The 22,435-nt window shown below is 43.3% G+C and overlaps 1 protein-coding gene across 4 annotated transcripts in view; it reads left to right on the plus strand.

Moving 5' to 3' along the window:
• AKAP6 (A-kinase anchoring protein 6) overlaps positions 1–22,435 on the plus strand; it is a 2,898,826-nt gene that overhangs the window by 939,516 nt on the left and 1,936,875 nt on the right. For all 4 annotated transcript variants that reach the window (XM_044073884.1, XM_044073885.1, XM_044073886.1 and 1 more), the window contains exon 5: positions 139–1,956. In XM_044073884.1, coding sequence (XP_043929819.1) covers positions 139–1,956 — 1,818 coding nt within the window. The remainder of the gene's footprint in view (positions 1–138; positions 1,957–22,435) is intronic.

Here is a 22,435-nt window from a genome sequence, read left to right on the forward strand (position 1 = left end):
CTAATGACTTTTCATATAGTGCATAATAAAGTCATATAGTATGCATTTTTCACTGCTGTATAATTATGTTTATTTTAAAGATTGTGTACTAAAATCTGACATTTACAAAACTTACAATCTTTTGTCATCAATTTGTAGGATCGGCTTGATGCCCTTACTGAAGTGGATGACTCAGGACAACTGATTATCAAATGCTCCCAGGATTACTTTTCTTTAGACTGTGGAATCACTGCATTTGAACTGTCTGACTATAGCCCAAGTGAGGACTTACCTGCTCAGGTTGAAATCATGACATCCAGTCAAGTTAAGAGAAAGTCAATTGAAACCTCAAATGATAGTGGTTTGGGAAAAGACCTTCTTGAGACTGTTGAAAACGCAGATTTGCTTACTGTGGCAAATGATCCTGTGGCTACTAAGGTGGACAAACTTGATGTACCTGAAATAGATCTTCCATCTCGGGAAGAAAGACAGGGCACTAACACATCATCCCAAGTGACTAAACACCTTGTATTTCCTTCAGCGAAATCGAAAGGGAATGGAATGTCTAGTGAAAATATATCACTTCCAAACAATGATGTAGTCATTGACAATGAACATTGTTTTAACTTGGGAAAAAAGAACTCTAGCAATAGTCGAGTGCATCATTTTAGTAAAAATAATATACAACAAAATCAGACTGAAAACACAACACCCAAAAGACCACTTACAGACTGCACTAATTATAATGAACAATCTCCAACACAGCCTTCTTTACCCAAAAAAGGCTTATTCCTTGAAGAATTGTCTAAAGATGACATGGAAACAAATTCCTTTAAAACAAAGTGGGCTTCCTTCCCATGTAAGACTGAAATAAGCAGAAGCACTCCTTCATTGCTAGAGCTTCCTGATAGATCTAAACTTTGGCTAGATTTGGCTTCTTCATACTCCGCTAAAGATGCTCCTGCCGTGAGCCAGTCATACGAGTGCTTAAATAAAATGGATGAAAAGCATATTAAATGTCTCACCAGATGTTCCTCTTTGAAGAGAATATTAAATCTAGGAATCTCCAATAACTTACATGAAAAGCACCACAGACTGCAGCCAAATGAACACTCTGAAGCAGAATCCTGTACATCTTCTAGGGGTATGTTTAGTCCAAGTCAGGCAAAAAACAGTAAAAATGAAAATGTTTCAACCTACAAAAAACAAAGCCTTTCCCATGCAGCTTCAAACAGATCACTAGATGAGCAGGGCATTGATAATATCCCTTACAGTCCAATGTCGATACAACATAATAAAGCAAAAAGCATATCCACTGTATCTGTATGCAAGCCACTGTTGCAGGCATCCCATTCCACCTTTCAAAGTAGTCTGTCTCCAAATGGGCACAGTATTCTGATATCCTCTTCACTTCCAAAACAGAACTGGAAAACGCAAGGATCATCACTAAGCCATGTCCACAGCAATGGAAGACATTTGGAAGTGTGGTATGGATCTGACGAGTATTTGGCACTTCCTTCACACCTTAAAGAAACGGAAATATTAGCCTTGAAACTGGAAAATCTGACAAAAGAACTTCCCCAGAAATCTACAGAAGGACAATTTCAAGACATCGATGATTGGGAGCTTTCCGAAATGAATTCAGAATGTGAGAGCTATCACTCGTTTCAAATACGAAAGAAATTTGGCAGATCAGGAAACACTTCTCCCACCTCATCAAGTGATATAGCCCCGTCACTCGATGATAGCGTTGAATCAGGGACAGCTAACGATCTTCTTTCTGATGAGGAGCTTCCTATTCATGACATGCTTGCTACCAAATGTCAAAAACAAGAATTGCAAAAGAGACTTGGCAATCTTCCATCTGGTTCAGTAGACAAAGACAAACCTACTTTGAGTAAATCGGAATTTATTCAACAGTTGTTACAAGATATTCAGCATCAGGATAATTATAAAGACATTTGGGAAAAGATTGAGGTAAGGAAATATTTCATCAAATTTGGCCTTAAACTGGTTGCCCTCCACCCACACTTATTGCTTTGATTGATTTTTTTTAACAGGTTTAGCAAGTAACACATTACCCATTTAACATTACAATGGTACTGTTTTATCAGTTGTCAGTTGAAAGCTATATGTGGCAATTTTGTTTTTATGAGTAAACAAATGAGAGAGAAAAAAAACATCAGCAAACTTTATTACATTTGGGGCTTCGGGTAACTCTAGCAAGTGAGTGTTATCTGTCCTTTCATGAAGGAAAGTAAAATTAGAAGACTAAATTGCTATTCCACACCTCCAGGCTTACTGAAAAGTGTGTTGCACAGTCTTTTGAAGGGTTGTGTGCTTCTGCATTGAATAATTTATACATAGTATGGTTAACTACCTTTTGAGCACAATCAAGGAGCCAAATAGTTCAGCAGGCATATTTAAGTGTTTGTTTTCTATAAGGTTTTACATAATGTCAAATTAATTAGTTCAATTTGGTAAAAACTTCTAGGCAGTAACAGAAAATCTGCCTGCATCTCCAGTAAAGAAAACAATAAAAAATACATTCATACTCATTTTAACAGCATCCTGGAAAATTTGCCAAAGTTCCATAAAAAGTCACAGCTGTTTCTAAACTTGAGTAGGTAAGACACTAGGAAGGCCAACATTAAAGCTGTAAATCATAAATGATACCAGACAAAGACATGTTTAACTGCACACTCAGCTAAATGGTGTGGCTTGCGTGTTTTCTAAAAATGACGTCATATAAGCAGACATTACAACAAATGCATATAGAGGATAATTACCATTTTTAATGGAGGACTGCATGATTCCTGGGATCTCTTGTAGTCGAGTAGAATGCATACGTGTTGAATCATTAGAGAGACTCTGCTGCACTTGAAGATCACTTCCATTGCAGCTGCTGGGTGTTCTTTTACGAGTGTGAGGATAGGTGGTAACAGGATTCTCAGGCTCTGGCGAGGTGATCATGGGCACTCTCTCATGCTAATTCCTCCTGTTTTGTATCTGCCAGTTTTACAGTGGTATCATTACAATACTTTTTCATATATTATTTAACACTCCAGTATGCTTTGACATTATGTTGCTTTTTTTTTGCTAATATAGGTGCCCATCTACAACTTCTCTTGCTGAGACCAGCTAATCTTGCCTGCAGGCTATAATACACTAGCAATCTTCATTAGTGTCATATCTTTGTGTTCTGGTCATCGTGTTGCTGGTTATAATGGGTATCATGAATTCTGCATCTATGTATTGTGTTGCTGTCTACATGTTGACATTGGCCACCTGCAAGGCATGATGGAAGTAAAAGTGGCTGACTACTGGGGTTGACTGCTGGCCTTGTAGTCCACATGTAACTGGTCCACCATTTGAGCTGAATCTGGGGCTGTGATCACAACCATGTTGTTGTTGTTGCAGTGTTGGGGGGCCTTTTTATTTCTTTTACTTTATATTTTTTTCATACTGCCTTCTGTTTTAGCCTAAGTTACTAGGGCATTTATTTATTGTAGTGATAATATTACTAACACCACAGTCATTGTTGTGAGCTGATTGTGTTTATTTACATATACTGGGAGGTGCTTTAGGTGTTGAGGTTATTTATTTTTCCTGCTTTCTTTCTATCCACACTGTACCATTTTAGCCTTGTTTCATTTTCAAGGGCCTTCTGCTTGGGCTTCCCTGTTGCAGTGTCAATCTAACATTAGAGGATTACCGGAATTACTGGTGCTGGACTCTTTGTTTTAATAGAAGAGTGTCTTTCGTTTAATATTGGACAAAGATATATAAAAAGTCCTGAAGATAAGGTGTACAAAACACCTGTAACAAAACAGGATTCCTAACGAATTTCAGCTAATAGATACTGCCAGACTAACCTGATGCAGTTTAAGGAAGGTGGTGAGAGGCTTATCTTTCAACTGTCCAGAATTTCAAAGAATGTCCCTTATTTTGACTCATATTTTTGCACTGTTCCTCATAAAATTTTGGATTTTCTGTTAAATCACTGAAGATTACAGTTGTTCAATAATTCCAGACATTAAGAATTTTGTACTAGTTATTGTTTAAAAAATTCATATTGATCAAAAACCTGCTATATTATTTTCATGTAAATTACAGTAATTCATGTTGATGTGAATAACCTGAGATGTACCTCGCTGGACTATATGAAGAAAGACATGGTTGAGCTCTCTGAGTATGTGTCCCAGGCAGGTATGTCCCTAGCCTTGAGCAGCATACTATCCTCACCTAGAATGATGCCACAGTGTAAACAAAAATGATTGGTTTCAACAATTGGCTTTGTTTTTTGAATCATTCAAAGGGGATCCAATTCCTGTCAGCCTGGGAAGCCAAGGTCGACAAAACTTGCTGCTTTGCCAGAGAAGGTTTGCACCTGGCACATCTAGGCTTTCATCTGCTGGTAAAGGCTAAAGGCTCTTGGCTTCCCTATAGTGCCTTTTTTAAGCATGATATCAAAAACAAACTTACCAACATGAAATTTGCCTATCATAACAAAATAACGGTCATGATGTTAAACACCAAGAGCTTAAAAAAAAACTGCACACCCTGGAAGCACTTCTATCACTGGAAGATGTAGATGTCTGTACAGTCACAGAAATCTGGTTCAAGGCCTCAGAGAGTACCCCAGCCTTGCAAGGTTACAATGGCTTCCACACCTTCAAACTGCAAAATGAATGTGTGAGAACCAAAGGAGGCAGTGTTTCTATCTATTTTAAAGGTAAATTCACCTCCCTTCTAGTTAGACTGGACAACACCACGGAGTTACTCCATATTCAGGTTATGGTGAGTAAGACTCCCATTCAAGTCATAGCCAGTTATAGATTCCCCTTACTGGGTCATGACATACACGAAGCCTACTTGACCAAACTAGAGACAATCCAAATATTACCAAACACTGGTTATGGGGGAATTCAATTATTCCACCATCAACTGGGAAACCTTCACTAGCCATAACTCACCAGGGCAAAAGTTCCTTGACTTTGTTAACTCAAATGCCCTGGAACAAATTGTCCATAGCTTGACAAGAGGAACACACATAACCTCATTAGTTAAATCTGGCAAAAAATCAGTCACCTTCGAACTGACACTAATACCAGAACTCACAATGGCCAAAATCAGGCTAAAAAACTTCACCAAGGCAAACTATACCCTCCCAGGATAAGGTATAAATGCATTCCAAGCTCCACCCCCAGCTGGAAGTAGTAACTACACTGAAGCTTACACTACAGCTCTGTACAATCACTAGCAAAAGTGTATAGACTTGGCTGTACTAGCAAGAATCAAAGCCAGAGCCCCAAGTATAAACAAGCTGCCAAGGTGGACATCCAGCATCAGCAAACTTTACAATAAACGCAAAATGCTGCTGTACAAGAAAATAAAGGAGAGACCCCCAAAAATGGAAAAGCACCATCCTGAGCCTGAACAGGAAAATAAGACAACTTGTCAAATCCTTAAGGGCTTCTCTGAGAAAAACTTAGCAAGCACAGCCAAGGATAACCATAAGGCCTTTTACAGCTATGTACATAGCCTAAAAGGCAGGTCTCAAGCATGTGGAGAACTAGTGACCAATGGTATCACACACACTCTGACCCCATAGAGATAGAAAACCTGCTAGTGGATAGGTTTAGCAAAAATTTCACACCCTTATCCCCTCCTATCCCCTCCAAACCTGTCACAAACCTTCGCAACCCCACCCCACATATCTGAAGAACAGGTCATCAATGCATTGTCCAAGGAAAAAAACATAGCCACAATGGGACCAGATGGCATCCCAGGCAGTCTTGTAAACAGGCTAAAACATGAACCAGCTTCACCGTTATTAATGGTTTAATAATTGGCTCAATTACTGGTGTCATTCTAGGGGGATCCAATGTCTGTCTGTTTGGGATGACATGCTGGGCAAGCCACGCTGCTTCGCAAGGGACCGCTTGCACCTGTCACCACTGGGCTTCTGGATATTGGCTAAGGCTCTTGCCACCCCCATAGTGCCTTTTTTAGGCAAGGCTCAAAAGACGAACCCACCTCCTTAGAAAACAAAAATGGAAAAAAATTAAGGGTAATGCTGCTCAATGCCAGAAGTCTAAATCTCAAGATGCAGGCTCTCGAAGCACTCCTCAGTACGGAGAACATTGATGTCTGCGCTGTAACTGAGACCTGGTTCAAGGCTCCTGAGAGCACTCCAGCACTACCAGGCTTTACTTCATATCATGCTTTTCGGCCCCAAAACCTGGGCCAAACCACAAAGGGAGGGGGAGTGTCCATATTCATCAAGGATACCCACACCTCTAGGTTAGTGGCAACTCATGAAGCATCGGAGACCATCCAGGTGCAGATAACCATAGGCAAAACTGCTATACAACTGGTTGCATGTTACAGGCCACTGTCCCAATCTCAAGAACCCCACTCAGCCTTCCTGAAGACATTGGAAGATATCAATGTCTCACCAAATACCATCATATTGGGAGACTTCAACTACCCTAACATAGACTGGGTGCACTATTCTAGCCCAAACACCCTAGGCCAAAGGTTCCTGGAATTCATAAACTCAAATGCAATGGAACAGCTAGTCACCTCTCCCACAAGGGGGGATAATATACCAGACCTGATCATCACAAACATGGGGACAAAATGCTCCACACCGGAAGTATTGCCCTCACTGGTGAGATCTGACCACAAACTAATCACCCTGGATATACATTTACCACCTCCACCCCCAGCACAAAAGACTACAGTGAGAAACTTCTCAAAAGCCGACTTTACACTTCTCAAGACTGAGATGGTATCATTTAAGCCCTCAGGGCCAATGGAAACCACATCCCACAATGCTGAATCCTACACAAATGCTTTCTACGGACATCTCCAAGAATGCATGGATCGTGCAATCCCAAATAAAACCAAGATCCTCTCCACCAAAGGAAAGCGTCCTGTCTGGTGGACACCAGTCATAAACAAATTGTATAACAAAAGAAGGAAGCTACTGCAAGACAGAGCAAAATCCCATAAAGGGAAGGCATCTCTGATCAGCACTAGTAGAAAGCTGCATTCTCTTATAAAAATATCCAAGGCCAACTTTGAGAGAAAAATCGCCAAGGACACTAAAGATAACCACAAGGCATTCTTCAGTTATGTTAGAAACCTAGGCAGAAACACTCAGATATGCTCAGAGTTAGTACACAACGACAAAAAATTTACCGAACCCACAGATATTGCCAACATTCTGGCAGACAGGTTCAGTGCAAATTTCTCCCCTCCCTCACCTCCAAAAGAAGAAATACTCATCCCAGCTGAATGTAACCTCCCTGTCATCTCTGATGTCCAGGTGAGAACTGCCCTCAACAAAGCAAAAAACACAGCATCTATGGGACCTGATGGTATCCCCAGCTGCGTGATACGTGAACTCCAAGAGGAGCTAAACCCGCATATAAAAATGTTATTTAACCTTAGCCTTACTACAGCATATGTACCTGAACACTGGCGTACAGCAACAGTGGTACCACTCCACAAGGGAGGCTCCACTACAGACCCTGGGAACTACCGCCCCATAAGCTTGACCAGCCTGGTTTGCAAAGCTATGGAAAGAATTATTATGGAACTCATAAACAATGACAGGGACCTACAGACACTTGATCCCACCCAGTTCGGCTTTGTAAAAGGCAGATCCTGCCTTTTGAACCTGGTTGACTTTTTTGAAACAGTCACTAGAGCCATTGATGAGGGCAAGGCAGTCCATACAGCCTACCTGGACTTGGCTAAAGCCTTCGACACAATACCCCACTCGGGGATCATAGAAAAGCTAAACAGCTTAAAAGTAAATCCATATGTCACAAGATGGGTTGCAAACTGGCTAAAGAACAGAACCCATAAAGTCAAGATTGCGGGAGCCATGTCAGACTCAAAGCCAGTCACAAGTGGTGCCCACAGGGCTCTGTCCTGGGACCCCTCTTGTTCTGCATTTACTTCTCAGATGTGAAAGCAAACATGGGAGAGTTGTGGCTGACAAAGTTCGCAGATGACTGCAAACTAGGCGCCATAGTCTATACACTAGCTGACACATACATCCTACAGAAAGGCCTCACCGAAATGGACAACTGGTGCCGGAATCACGGCCTTAAACTGAATGCCAAGAAATGTATAGTCATCCCCTTTGGGAAAAACAAAATACCCACAAATTATCACATAGACAGTAACCCACTGAGTACCGAAAAAGTAATCAGAGACCTGGGGACCCAAGTTGATAGTGACCTCTCATTTGACACCCACGTTGCCAAAGTGGTTAGAAAGACTTTTTACCTTGCCCACCTTATCATGAAGGGGTTCACATCCAGATCAAAGGAGGTCATCGTGCCCCTGTACTCCTCCCTTATCAAGCCCATGATTGAGTACAATGCCCCATTTGGTATGTACCTCACCCGGCACTTACAACAGCTGGAGAGACCCCAGAAGTACCTCACCAAGAGGATCAAGGGTTTCCAACATATGTCATATGCTGCCAGGCTAAAGAAACTCCAGCTCTATTCAGTAGCATACCGCCTGCTCAGAGGTGATCTGTGCCCGACATACAAGGCCATGTCCAACCAGGAATTGATGGACATGCTCCACCTCAAAAAATCAAAATCCATAAGAACCATGAGTGCCAAAGATTTAAACCTCAGTACAAACATGAATAGAACATGCTGGAGGGACAGATTCATAACTCAGAGGCTTCCCATACTCTGGAACAAAATCCCAGTCCATGTTAGGCAGAGCCCCTCACTGACTCTCTTCAAGAGAAATCTTGACGAGTGGATGGGAGATCGTAGGTTTACCATGGGGGTCACCCCTGTATCGCTACTTAGCAGAGGCACAGTAAACTAATTTTAATAAGTAAGGGGGTCTTCAATGTGTCACTACTAGACAAAGGCACAGTATTCTAAATTTATTCTATACACCTTAGTACCACTACATGGGGTGGTGAAAGCCACATCTCTAGGGCTAGGCTTGCAAATGCCTCAGGGCAGATAGCCTAGTACTAAACTATGAAACTATGAAACTATTAAGTACATTTTTCAATCATAGTCTAATCACAGGCTTTGTTCCTATGGAATGGAGAACAGCAATAGTTATTCCCCTCCACAAAGGTGGACCCAGAGAATTACAGACCCATAAACCTGACTAGCCTCATCTGTAAGGCCATGGAACGTATCATTATGGACCTCATAAATAAAGACATAGGTGACCTCCAAACCCTGGATCCTACAAAATGTGGCTTCATCAAGGGCAGATCCTGCCTGTTAAATCTGGTGTATTTTTTTGAAAATGTAACCAGGGCCATTGACAAGGGCAAATATGTGCACACAGCATACCTCAACTTGGTAAAGGCTTTCAACACAATCCCACACTCAGGCATTACTGATAAACTTAGCAAACTGAATGTAAACCCCTTTGTTGTAAGATGGGTTGCCAACTGACTTACAAACCAGACACACACTATGAAAGTGGGTGACTCCACATCAGCCAGCTAGCCTGTTACCAATAGGGTGCTAAAAAGGTCAGTGCTGGGCCCACTACTCTTTAGTAAATGCTTCTCAGATGTTCAGATCAAAACTAAGGGGTTGTGGCTGACCAAGTTGGGAGATGTCTGCAAACTGGATGCAATTATTGAATCCCCAAATTATGTCAGTATACTCCAGGAGGTCCTTATGCAAACCATCGACTGGTGTCTTAGTCATACTTTTAAACTGAATGCAAAGAAATGCATCATCATTCCCTTCAGCACAAACAATGTCCCTTTGTACTATCCCTAAGTACCCACAAAGTGGTAAGGGACTTGGGATCACAAGTTGACTACGACCTTAACTTTGACCACCATGTGTCTACTGTAGTAAAGAAGGCTTCCTATGTAGCACAACTTAATTAATAAAGGCATCACCTCAAGAGCAACCCCTCTATACTCGGCACTAATCCGGCCCATAATTGAGTATAATGCCCTGTTCAGCATGTACTGTAATAAGCACCTGCAGCAAATGGAGACACCTTAGAGGTTTCTAACTAAGAGGATCAAGGGACTCCAGCACATGCCATACACAGACAATCTAAAGTCCCTGTCACTATACTCTGTATCGTATTGACTTCTTAGGAAAGACTTATGCATAGCTCACAGAGCAATCTCAGACCCAAACCTAATGAACTTGCTCCATATCCATAAATCAAATGGGACTAGGCAACCCATTTTAGGGACTTAAATATGGCCTGATTTATCTCCCAGTGACTGCTGCATCTTTGGAGTAGGCTACCTATTCATGTGAAACGGGGCACCTCTATGCGCTGTTCAAAAGGAACCTGGATGAGTGGATGAGGCACCATAAATTCTTACTGGGAATATTGCCTAACACCCTCATGGACATGGGCAGCCATTACCAAATGCAGTCTTGGATATTAACTAACATTTCTATGGTATAACATTGGGATGAAACAGCTAGGCTTGAAATGATCTCCAGGTCAATAGCCTAGTAATCTCTTATGATCCTATGATCTTGAACAAAGGAAGCTGAGAGGAAGAGTGAGAGGCAGCTGAGGACATGTGCACTGGTGTCCAGCTACAGCCTGCTTGCAGAAGTGACCAGTAAAGTTTAATATAGTTTTCTTTGACCTCACACATTAAGATGGAAAACTAGATCAGTCTCTTTAGAGATTTTTACCAAGGTCAGGGGAGTAACAAGCAGCAGACATACAATCATAGTGAATGCCTTAAAGGCGTTATAGACATGGTCTGAATGGTAGTAGCACAATGTCAGCCCCACCTTGTACATGGTGATGCCAAAGAAATATAAAAATGTAAAGAACAGTGAAAGCATCAAACACCTAAATGCTGTAGCACTATATCAAAAATCTCACTTTTAATGTAAAATATTCAGTACATTCAAAGTCAAAAACCTTCCATGCCTTCATTAACTGCATAGATTCTGTGACTCTGATCAAGTCATTAAATATACAATCCCTCGGATTCTGCAAGCCCTGCACGGCATGCAGGACTAGTGCAGGAGCTCCCTCAGGCAATATGTCTGCCATGCGATAGAGGAATAAGCTGTAGGGACGTGCACGAGCGCCCCTGCATTAGTCCTGCACGGACTCAGGCCCTGTATGCAAATTACCCCATTTAAAGGAGAAATCCATGCAAATGAGGTGAATTTGTGATCCAGGAAGCTGGAAACCGGCTGTGCAGGACTAGTGTAATCTGCAGAAATGTGCACCGCCAGTAACGGAGTACATTTCTGCAAACTACAAAACAGAGCCATGACACCTCCAAATAAAATGTGGATATCATGTAGAAAGCATGCCAATGGCCAATTATAAGGCCATTAGCATGGAAAACAATTTCAAAAATAAAAAAATCAACTTTTATTTTTTTTTAGCCGATCTCAGCTATTTAAGCGTAGGGCAGCAGCGGGCAAACGGGATCGGGTGGAAAAAAAACTATAAAATAAGCATTCTAACCAAAATCACTATTTTGCCATTATACTCAATGGCAGTTAGAAGACAACATGGCCAGTGAATAGTGGTTGCTAAGGGGGAAGGCTCAGTGTGGAACATGTAAATATGCATCAGCAGGCAGTCCTATGCAAATGAGGGGAATGCTACTGAATCCCAGATTTCCCCTGCATGCTAGTCAGCACCCAACAGTGTAAGAGCAGGAATAGCTTGGTGCAAGCCTAGGAGTTAGCTGACATCATAGGAGTGTGTGTCAGGAATGCTGTAAGTGGATTGGAGCCCTGTGGCTCGGGTTTGCCCTTAGCTTAGCAGAGCTAAGCAAGGGAGTGTGTCTGAGACTGCTTAGCACTCTTTACTTGTCTCAGCACGTGGGCGTGCCATGCACCGGGTTTTAAAGGGGAAAAAAAAGAAACCAGGAAATAGCAGCTCTGTGCACATTTGAGCACTGTGTTTGTGTGGTGCCCCCCCCCCCCGGGGGCTTAAACAGGAAGGCAATGGGAAGGGAAAACAGCAATAGGAAGGTAATCTAGGAGAACTAGCATAGCTTTCAAGTGAAATGTATCAGAATCAGCCAATTACACAGGCAGCAGACCAGCCCAGCCCAGAACACTACTATAAACTATGCAAACACATTTCCCTCTATTTTCTCCCACATACTCTACACCGATGTGGTATATAAGTGGGGAACTTTTAACAAACAAAACAACAAAATGATAGCGGCTGCAATAGCTATCATACAACAACATGTGGAAGAGGATGAGGGTGGTGAGGATGTGAATGCTGTCGACCAACCCACAGTGAGGAGATGGAGAAGAGTGTACAGACCCAGGGTAACCTACCAGGGGCTACATGAGCTGGAGATAGTGGAGCACTATAGGATGGACAGGGACCTCCTACAGCAAATTGTTGAACTGCGCCGGCCACACCTGACACACATAACTAACAGTGGGGAACCCATCCCAGTGGATACCAAGGTATGTGTAGGCCTAAGAATACTAGCTACAGGTACCTTCCAAAGGCCAACTGAGGATATGATGGGGATCTCACAGGCATAAGCATCCAGGGTACTCCACCAGTTCCTAGATGCATGTCAGCACATGCCAGTGAGCACGTATATTTCCCCAACACCCGTGAGGCATTGGCCAGCAATATGCATCTGTTCCACCAAATAGCAGAATACCCTGAGGTAGTGAGTGCTACAGACTGCACATACATATGCATCAAAGCACCACCCAGTGAGCGGGGTAGGGTCTACATCAACCACAAGGGCTTCCGCTCCATCAACTTCCAGGTTGTGTGTGATGCCCAGGGCATAATAATGAATGCATGTGCTGGCTGCCCTGGAAGCTATCATGATTCCCACATCTTGCATCTGATACAGCTCTAGGAGAGATTTGCCAATGGGGACATCCCTTACGGGCACCTAGTGGAGGATGCTGGTTATGTACTGGAGCTGTGGCTGATGACACCCATCAGAAATGCACACACACCCGAACAAGAACTTCATAATGAGGCACATGCACAGACCAGAATTATAATAGAACACGTTTGGGATGCTCAAGTCATGGTTTCGGTGCCTGGACACATCCAGTGGAGCCTTGCAGTACTCACCAGCTACATGCACCCAAATTGTCATCATATGTGCCATGCTACACAGTATGATTCTGCAGAAACAACTGCAGCAGGAACAGCACGGGACAGGGCCACACAGCCCCCCACCATTGCCAAGGCCTGCACAGGCAGAGAGGGACTCGGAAGAGGAACAACCTGAGTTTACCAAAGTAGGCAGAAGGAGACATGCCCAGTATGCCCTGGACTTGGCAAAGAGGCAACACATAGCACATACACTGACACAGAAGGGACTCAGGGAATGCCACCTCTCTCTGACTCGCACATACAGTAAATGGGAAGACAAACATGGTGCTACCTGTGCTCAACCATCTGTAGGGATTTTACAATGTGCATCCAACAGAGGCAGCCCTTCAGCGCAACCCTCAATACTGGCACACCCACAAGGTAAGTCACTCAACTTACCAATCGCCAAATGTAGTAGTATGTGTTTTTACCTGTATCTATGGTATGGATGTGAGCATGCAAGGGAATTGGGTGGCTGAATGTGATGGCAGCAGATAGTAGACATCTATAGTGGCGGCATGAGATCTGTAACAAATACAGGTGTTACCACAGTAGCCAGTACTACACATTATAACAAAACCCACTGCAGGAAATGTGCTGGGCCACATGTGTGTCCATATGACACACAAATGCCAATCAGCGAAGTTCACATACCCAACAACAGTCTCAGCCAGCAGGACAGGTGTAGACAAACACAAACAAAGACCGTGCTAAGGCCACTGAATGATGTCTATGGGTAACCCCCCCCACCCCCCAGGCCTACACAGACAGACTACATCAGGTCAGGCAGTGGGATGTTAGTTCTGAAGGGTAGGAAGTCAGACATTAATATGTAGGTCAATGAAACGTAAGACCTGTAGTACACTGACATGATTCTAGTCAACATGATAGGTTAGAAAACATAATGAAATGGAGTACCTGACATGCCAGTACAGTCATAGCAAATGTATACAAGTGTCAGGTGTGCCCACCCCCCAATCCTGTGTAGCAATGTAGAAACAGCCAGGTGTGCTCCCCCCATATCCTATGTAGACAGGAGTAACAGTCAGGTGTGCCCCCCACAATCCTATGTAGAAATGTAGTAACAGTCAGGTGTGCATCCCAATCCCCTGTAGACATGTAGTAACAGTCAGGTGTGCCTCCCCAACACTACTTAGACATGTAGTAACAGTCAGGTGTGCCCCCCAATCCTCTGTAGAAATGTAGTACCAGTCTTGTGTGTCTCCCCCCAATCCAAAGTACACACATTGTAACAGACAGGTGTGCCTCCCCAATCCTAAGTAGAAATATAGTAACAGTCAGTTGTGCCCCCCACAATCCTGTGTAGCAATGTAGAAACAGTCAGGTGTGCCCCCCATATCCTATGTAGACATGTAGTAACAGTCAGGTGCCCCCCCCAATCCTATGTAGAAATGTAGTAACATGTATGTGTAGGTATAATACCAGTGGAGCACAGATGCCCAGAGGTGGCCAAGGTAGCAGGATAGATTGTAGCATTTGCACAATATGCAGGTATGTGTGTGTTAGGTCGGTGTGTGTTTCATATTGTGTGAGAGTGATCAGTATGTATGCATGTTGAGGTATGACCTGGTGGCCATTGCCCACTACTGCTGATGACAGGGCCAAGTCCTCACAACTGCAGTGCCAAAGACAACTCCCACCAGTATAACACATGCTAGCAGTAAGCCATTGTAAATGTATGGTGGTAATATGTGTCACCATCTGAAAGACTGACATGGCATGGCTGTTGGGCTAGATATACAAGCAGTACACAGGGGAAAGTACTCCAGACATACAGTATATAATGTGTAACTGTGAAATGGACACACCCTTGGAATTGTACATACAGGTATGCATCACATTATCTGGGCCTGTACTAGGGAATACCGGTGTCGTCTGCCCAAACACTTGCAGATCACAAAGGTGGTAGGACTGATGTATTGGGAAACAGCTGATGTACTTGCACATGCCAGCATAACTGGAATGCCCCATGCATATTTGTGGGTCAGATGCAAGTTGTGTCCATAGCACACATGCACCCATCTCACCCAAACACCACCCACAGGTACCTCTCTGGTTGTATCTCTGCTGTTGGGAATGGGTACAATATGACTCCACCTGTATATGGCAATAGCGAAAGAATGTGGCATGCAGTGCAGGTATCCCATGCAAGTGTGTCCCTAGCAGTAGGTAGCACCCTGCCTGCATCCACACCACCTGATCAAGACTTATAGAAAGTATTGGCATGAGCACCTAGCTCACCTACCCTGTCACCCCCAGGGGAATATACTGTATGGAGGTCTGAGACTGTAGGACTGACAGAATGCAATGGCCTGCCACAACTGGCCTGCATCAACATCAAATGGCCTACAGGCCTCTGCCAAAGGCCTGTGTCTCACACGTACTGCCAATGCATGTTATGTCATGGACACCCAAATAACATAACACACTCCACATAAGCCATATGCAAGGCCATGTGGACAAACCACAGTAACATGTCCACCATGTCCCACTGCATGAACTGTGGACCAACACCAAATCACAGCTGTGATGAGGTGATAACCTTAGGGAAAGTATCAGAGAATGTATGCATAATGTATGGAAGAGGAAAGAATAATAGAGGGGAGGTGGGAGCATGGAATGTGCAGGGTCCGACACAGCTGTGTGCACACACTATCCCTGGCTGCAAACACATAAATGGGTGGTTACATACCTGCCCGTACACCACAATAGGGGTAATGTCCTGACTCATGGCCCCTGCCTCTGGGTAACCTGTGTGAATCTGTACAGCTGTGAGGTATTGCCACAGCAAGATAAAGCCATACTGTCATGTCGATGGATGTACAAATATGGGATCCTCTGCCAGCACTGTACCAAGGTGCTGAACCGGATACACAGATACAGCAGCAAGTGTCTGCAGCTCCCCCTCCAGAATGGTATAACTTACCATGAATATGTAGGCATCTGCCCACAATACCGGACAGAGCTGCAGTCACCCTTGTCCCCCAGGACATCACTGTGAGCAAGAATGTCCACCTGACAGTATATGAGGACATAAAACATCACAGTGTATAACAGTACACATGTCTGAATATCTCTGCTAACACCAGTGTCATGTAGCAGAAGCAGCACAGACACAATCACCTACAGTACACACTGTCCCCTGCATAGTTTGTTCCCATATTGCCAAATGATCTACGGATAATCTGCAAAAACAGTTTGCTACCTGTAGGTGTACAACACAAAGGTCTGCACTGGAGTACAAACTACCTGGAATGGATCCACACATTCAGTACAGAAGGGCATACTGGGCATGCTGACACACTTAGAGAAATTAAGGCAATGTCAGACAATAACATAGTGACAGGTCATACCGGGCATGCTCACACACTTAAACAAATGAAGCCCATGTCTGCAAACAACAGTGGACCATACATATCTGACAGTTGCAGATGTTAGTGCATACACCCCTCAGTATGCACCAGTCATGCTTTGCACACACAGTGGATAGGAATATAGACATATATCCAAGGACAACACACTATAATAAGCCAAAAGTAGACATACATAGATGTGTGGAAGAGAGTAACTGTGACAAAGAGCCATCCATCTTGAGGCCTGTCCCACCCAGCACACAGCCAAATGGCTAAAACCACAATTTTGTGTAAATGTCACTCACTGTAGACATTAGCCACCGGTATCCATCAGCATTACAGACTATGTGATGCAAGTGCTAGCTGTGCAACATGACTGTACAAGCAGTAGTATATAGCAGTTGTATATATGTACCTGCAGAATATAACCCTGCATGTGCCCGCATGTGGTGTGTCAAACTCTAGATGAATGGGTTATGGCCCATGCACACACACTGCCCTCCTTATAGCCCTACTATGAGAAGCCTGCTGATGTCATCCACTTTGAAATACACCTTTGGGAATGGAGTAGCCTAGTAATCTCTGTGACATGTCCTAAAACTGCATAATGCTGTAGTGTGATAAACTAGTTAGGTAGGACTTCTAGTCCCAGACATGGCAATTGTGTGTGTCTCTGACTGTCTAGGGAGCAATGCCTTTTAGGCTAGTCACGCTCACTACAATTCAAATGCCCTACCTTGGCAAGGCTGCTGATGTCATTCTCTATGAAATACACCTTTGGGAAAGGTGTAGCCCAGCAATCTCCATGGCGCTTCCTATAACTGCGTACTACTGTAGTATGATAAACTAGTTAGGTAGGAGTTCTAATCCCAGACATGGCAACTGTGTGTGTGTGTGTGAGTAGGAGTTCTAATCCCAGACATGGCAAACATGTGTGTCTGTGTAGTGAGCAATGCTTTTTAGGCTAGTCACATTCACTACAATTCAGATGCCCTACATTGACAAGGCTGCTGATGTCATTCACTGTGAAATACACCTTTGGGAAAGGTGTAGACATGTAATCTCCGTGGTGCGTCCTATAACTGCGTACTGCTGTAGTGTGATAAACTAGTTACGTAGGAGTTCTAATCCCATACATGGCAACTGTGTTTGGTGTCTCTGTCTGTGTAGGGAGCAATGCTTTTAGGCTAGTCACGCTCACTACAATTCAGATGTCCTACTTTGGCAAGGCTGCTGGTGTTATTCACTGTGAAATACACCTTTGGGTACAGTGTATCCCAGTAATCTCCATGGTGCATCCTGTAACTGCATAATGCTGTAGTTGATACACTAGTTAGGTAGGCGTTCTAATCCCAGACATGGCAACTGAGTGTGTGTGTATGTGAGTGTGTGTGTATGTGAGTGTGTGTGTATGTGTGTGTGTGTGTGTGTGTGTGTGTGTGTGTGTGTGTGTGTGTGTGTGTGTGTGTGTCTGTGTTTGTGTTTGTCATTCGTATCCTGTGTGGAGGTGACTGCGAGTGTGTAAGAACTGGACTCATTGTGGAGCGGGTTTTGCAAATTTCTTATATGGTGGCCCTAGTATATGTCACAATGTCCACCTTACAGGGATAACAGATGTGAAATAGCTGAGAGGCTGGGGTGCCAATCCATACCCCTACTTGTGACATCAAGGCCTGGTGAACAGAGTTAGCAACCCTTGTATTACCCAGAGAACACTCTCAACCCATGTCTCATACACAAATACACTTGCCTGGGCAACATCCGCTATGTTGGCAGTACCCTGCATATTGCTCACAGACAGTAACCATGGTGTAATTGCAGTGGACTACAGAGGGCATGCACCCTGTATGCCACTGACACCAAAGAATACCTGTATCATGCTATCAATATAGGTGCAGAGTCAACCTGCTGTCCATTACCAGTTCCTGCCATATGAGTCCAGGACTGGCACATCTGATGATAACAGTCTGTGTACACAACATGGGCCAGACACCCCAGGTACAGTTCCACATGTCACTGTACATGCATGTGGGATGTGTGCACATCCCAGATACCGTCCATGTCATGCACTAAAGAACACATACATGGCAAGCAATGCACAGCAATGGCCACACGCAATAGTTACCCAGGTGACTGGATGGTGAATACAATACCCACTTGTGTGGGCCAATCCAGACACTACACCCCTGAGCCACACTGCAGACCATTGTCATATGGCCTGATGCCAAGGTATACCCATCACCTAGCCTTGTATAGCCATCTGGCACAGTCAACCACTATACACCCATAAAGCAATGCACCCATGCATGTCAGTACTGGCACCCTGTGTCTGTGTGTATGATGCATGATGCTTATGACCACATTCACTCTCACTACAACCCTCACTGGCATACTGACGCATGCTGTCGGATGTCAGACACCTCCACATACCCTTTGCCCTTTGCCCATATAACCTCTGGATAACACCTGTGGTGCATGTGATACCTGCACAGTACTATATTGTGGCAAACTAATTTGTGAGGAGTTGTATTCCTGGCTCTGTCAAGTTTGTCAATGTGTGTGCGTCCCTGAAAGAGTGTGGCTGTGTTGATGCTGTCACCTGTTCATGCAGACAGGCGTGTACTACACCTACTGTATAGCTACCATATCACTGTTGTAGATGTCACTCACCATCACATTTACGTTTGGAGAGCTCGTCAACATGTAACCTATGTGGCGCATCCAGTAACTGCATAGATGTGATAGCAATGCATAGTCAGTCAGGGGTTTGATACCCGTACTGGCAGGTGTGTGACACAAACATGCTTACGTTTTACTCTCCCACCCCTCCTGCTGTACAGATGCATTTCACTAACTAGTGGGTAGTATGTGGCCATGGCACCTCTGTACCAGTGGTTATTATGTGTCAGGACAGACAGGGGTGTGTGAATGCATAACCTATGGGGCAAATGTTTACCAATTTTTATGTGTTATACCCATCTACATGGCTGTTAACATCCACATTGTATGGCTTGCTCTACATGTCTTGCACTAAGGGGTTCTGTGTATACCTCTGGACTGACCAGAGTGTGTCAGACTGTCCACATTTATTGGCCATATTGTTGCTGTAGTCCACAGGATCACTACTGTGCTAGCAGTGGTACTGTACTATGATGTCCTTAGGATGCCTGTCAGTAGCCAATGGCTCACATGTTAAAAGCAGATGTGACCTCCCACACAAAACATGTCTGTGAAAACAACCCGTATCACAGTAGCAATAGTCTACATGTACACCTGCACTATATACACCTGACATCCACTTGCACTAAGAGGTTGGGGCTATTGGGGCTGAGGTAGGGCTCCACTCCACGTTCAGGACATATGGTGGACATATATGTTTATATAATTATTCATATATCTATACAGATATATACACATATACATATCAACATGCATAGATGGATATGTGTATGTACATACATATATATATATATATATATATATATATATATATATATATATACATACATATAAACACTCAGATATATACATATACACAGCAATATATGTCTACACATATAAAGATAGAGATACATATGCCCATACACTTATGGATATTTACATATAGTGACAATAATAGGTATATCAGAATAGATATGTATGCACATATAGTTATAGATATCTACATATATCTACATAAATAGGCATATCTGTACACATAGGATGTGCATACATATATAGCTATATAGATATATATCTATATATATATATATATATATATATATATATATATATATATATATATATATATATATATATATATATATATATATATATATATATATATATATATATATAGTTGAAGGTTAGGCATTGAGCTGGCCACTTGGCACCATGAAAATCTACTGCCAATCATTAGCGGACCGGAGTTCTGCTGTGGCGACCCCTAACTGGGAAAACAGCCGAAAGACAACAACAGACAATATATATATATATATATATATATATATATATATATATATATATATACATACATATATGTACATACAAAGAGATGTACACATGACCATTTATATGGTCCCCTCTCTGATGTGTATACAGACATATGCATGAATATACATGTGTATGTACATGTAGACATATATCAACCTATTATATGTATATATCCATATTCCTGTCATGTGTAAACATCACGGTTGTGTATACTCTCCCAGATATATCTCATCGTATGTATCTGCTATGTGTACATTATGTTAAAACAACATATGTGATGCAACAGTCATATTAATAACATGTCCTACACAATTGTGATAGTAAAGGCAATTGTTCAATACTAATCAATATGTGTATTGACAAATATATTGGAAAAACAACAGCTGTCTTCACAGTGGCCATGGCGTAGTTGTTAAGTATTGTGACTTTAGTGTACAGCGTCCTTGGTTCAAGACCTGCAGGGGCTGTTCATTTTGCTGATGGACAGAACAAGGGCTGTTGGATACAGAGTGGTTAATGCAGTTGGGAACAGCTTTAACTGCATTTGCACAGCTTTGCGTGAAGCTAAGTGGTGCTAAGCTATGGGTAAATGTATGGGCGCTTACACAGTGTAGGCTTTGCTTACCTGGGCGCATCTCAGCTTAGCTGTTATATTGGAGCAATGTTGATGCCTGCTAAGCATGGCTTAGCCCTGGTAACCAGTTCACACCACCCAGTCTGATAACATAGCAGGGTAATGACATCTGTAATAAGTGTATGTAATGCCATGTACAATACATGCACCTATGTGCTGTCATTATAATAGCAAGGGGTGTAAGTGTCATGTCTGGGATACAGATGTATATGAGGCCTGTACAGCACTGTTATCCATGTGACTTTGTTACATACAGGGGTAATAGCCCAGGGTACGTGCTGTCACACTGGCATTTAGTGTATGACGACAGTACTACTGTTGACAGTGCCTACCCATGCAAGAGTAGAGTGCTAAATGTAATACTGACATCAGGCACACCTGGAGGCATAGCTGGACACTGAGGCCTCCCCGTTGTATCCCGGGTGTGTGAGCTGTGTCACCATATATAACCCCTACTGGGTAATGATCCGACGTGGAATGTGACTGTAGACTACCATCTGTACAGCACATGATAGCGAGGGCTCCTGACATGTAGTTATGGCATACATATTGTTGTCAAACATCTATCTGTCAACAGTTTCATCCTACAGCATAGCTACTTGCCAAGCAGATGACTGTCAGTCCATGTACAGATGTGCAGATGGCAGATATTCCACTGGGATATGTACAGACATCCTAATCTTGATTGACACTGACATGTCTACCCAGCTGTGTAACTGGCACATATTGGAGATAACACCCTGTATGCACTACATGCCACGGGTACCTCCACCACACTACCACAGTCAACTGAACATGCTTTGGTACAGGTCTCCATCACAGACACTAACCATGTGTTGTAATGCATGTTTCATTTATGTCAACTTCATCACCTCAGTGGCCCTGTGCAGGAGGCACCTGGCGGAATGGCTGATGCATGTTACTTCCACCCTGAGGGTCACCACAGTAGTGTCTTGTGATGGCTTGCTTGCTGGCACATGGCAGGTGGCAGGATACGACTGTACACACAACCCCTACACAACTCATCTCACCTTGGACAATAGCTAGGTACACAGGTATGTCCACCTGCAGCGATGCACCCCAGTACTGACACATGTGTACATGTGCATGACTGAGTATAGCACTGTCTGTGTGTTAGCACACCTGTACATGGGAATTCAATGAGGGCCTTCACAACCACCACAACACTCATTACCATAGCCAGTTGTGGCTGTTGCTGTATGAGACATTACATATACCCTGTTAAGCTCCTCCCCATACCGGCTACATGAGCCTTGCAGTACCAGCACAACAGTGTTGTACAAATGGGTTGATATGCATGGGACACCCATTGTGTTCTGGCAAGTGTGTGTATGTG

Source organism: Protopterus annectens, chromosome 6.part0, assembly GCF_019279795.1.
Source record: "Protopterus annectens isolate FY-2018-M chromosome 6.part0, PAN1.0, whole genome shotgun sequence".
NCBI lineage: Eukaryota > Metazoa > Chordata > Ceratodontiformes > Protopteridae > Protopterus > Protopterus annectens.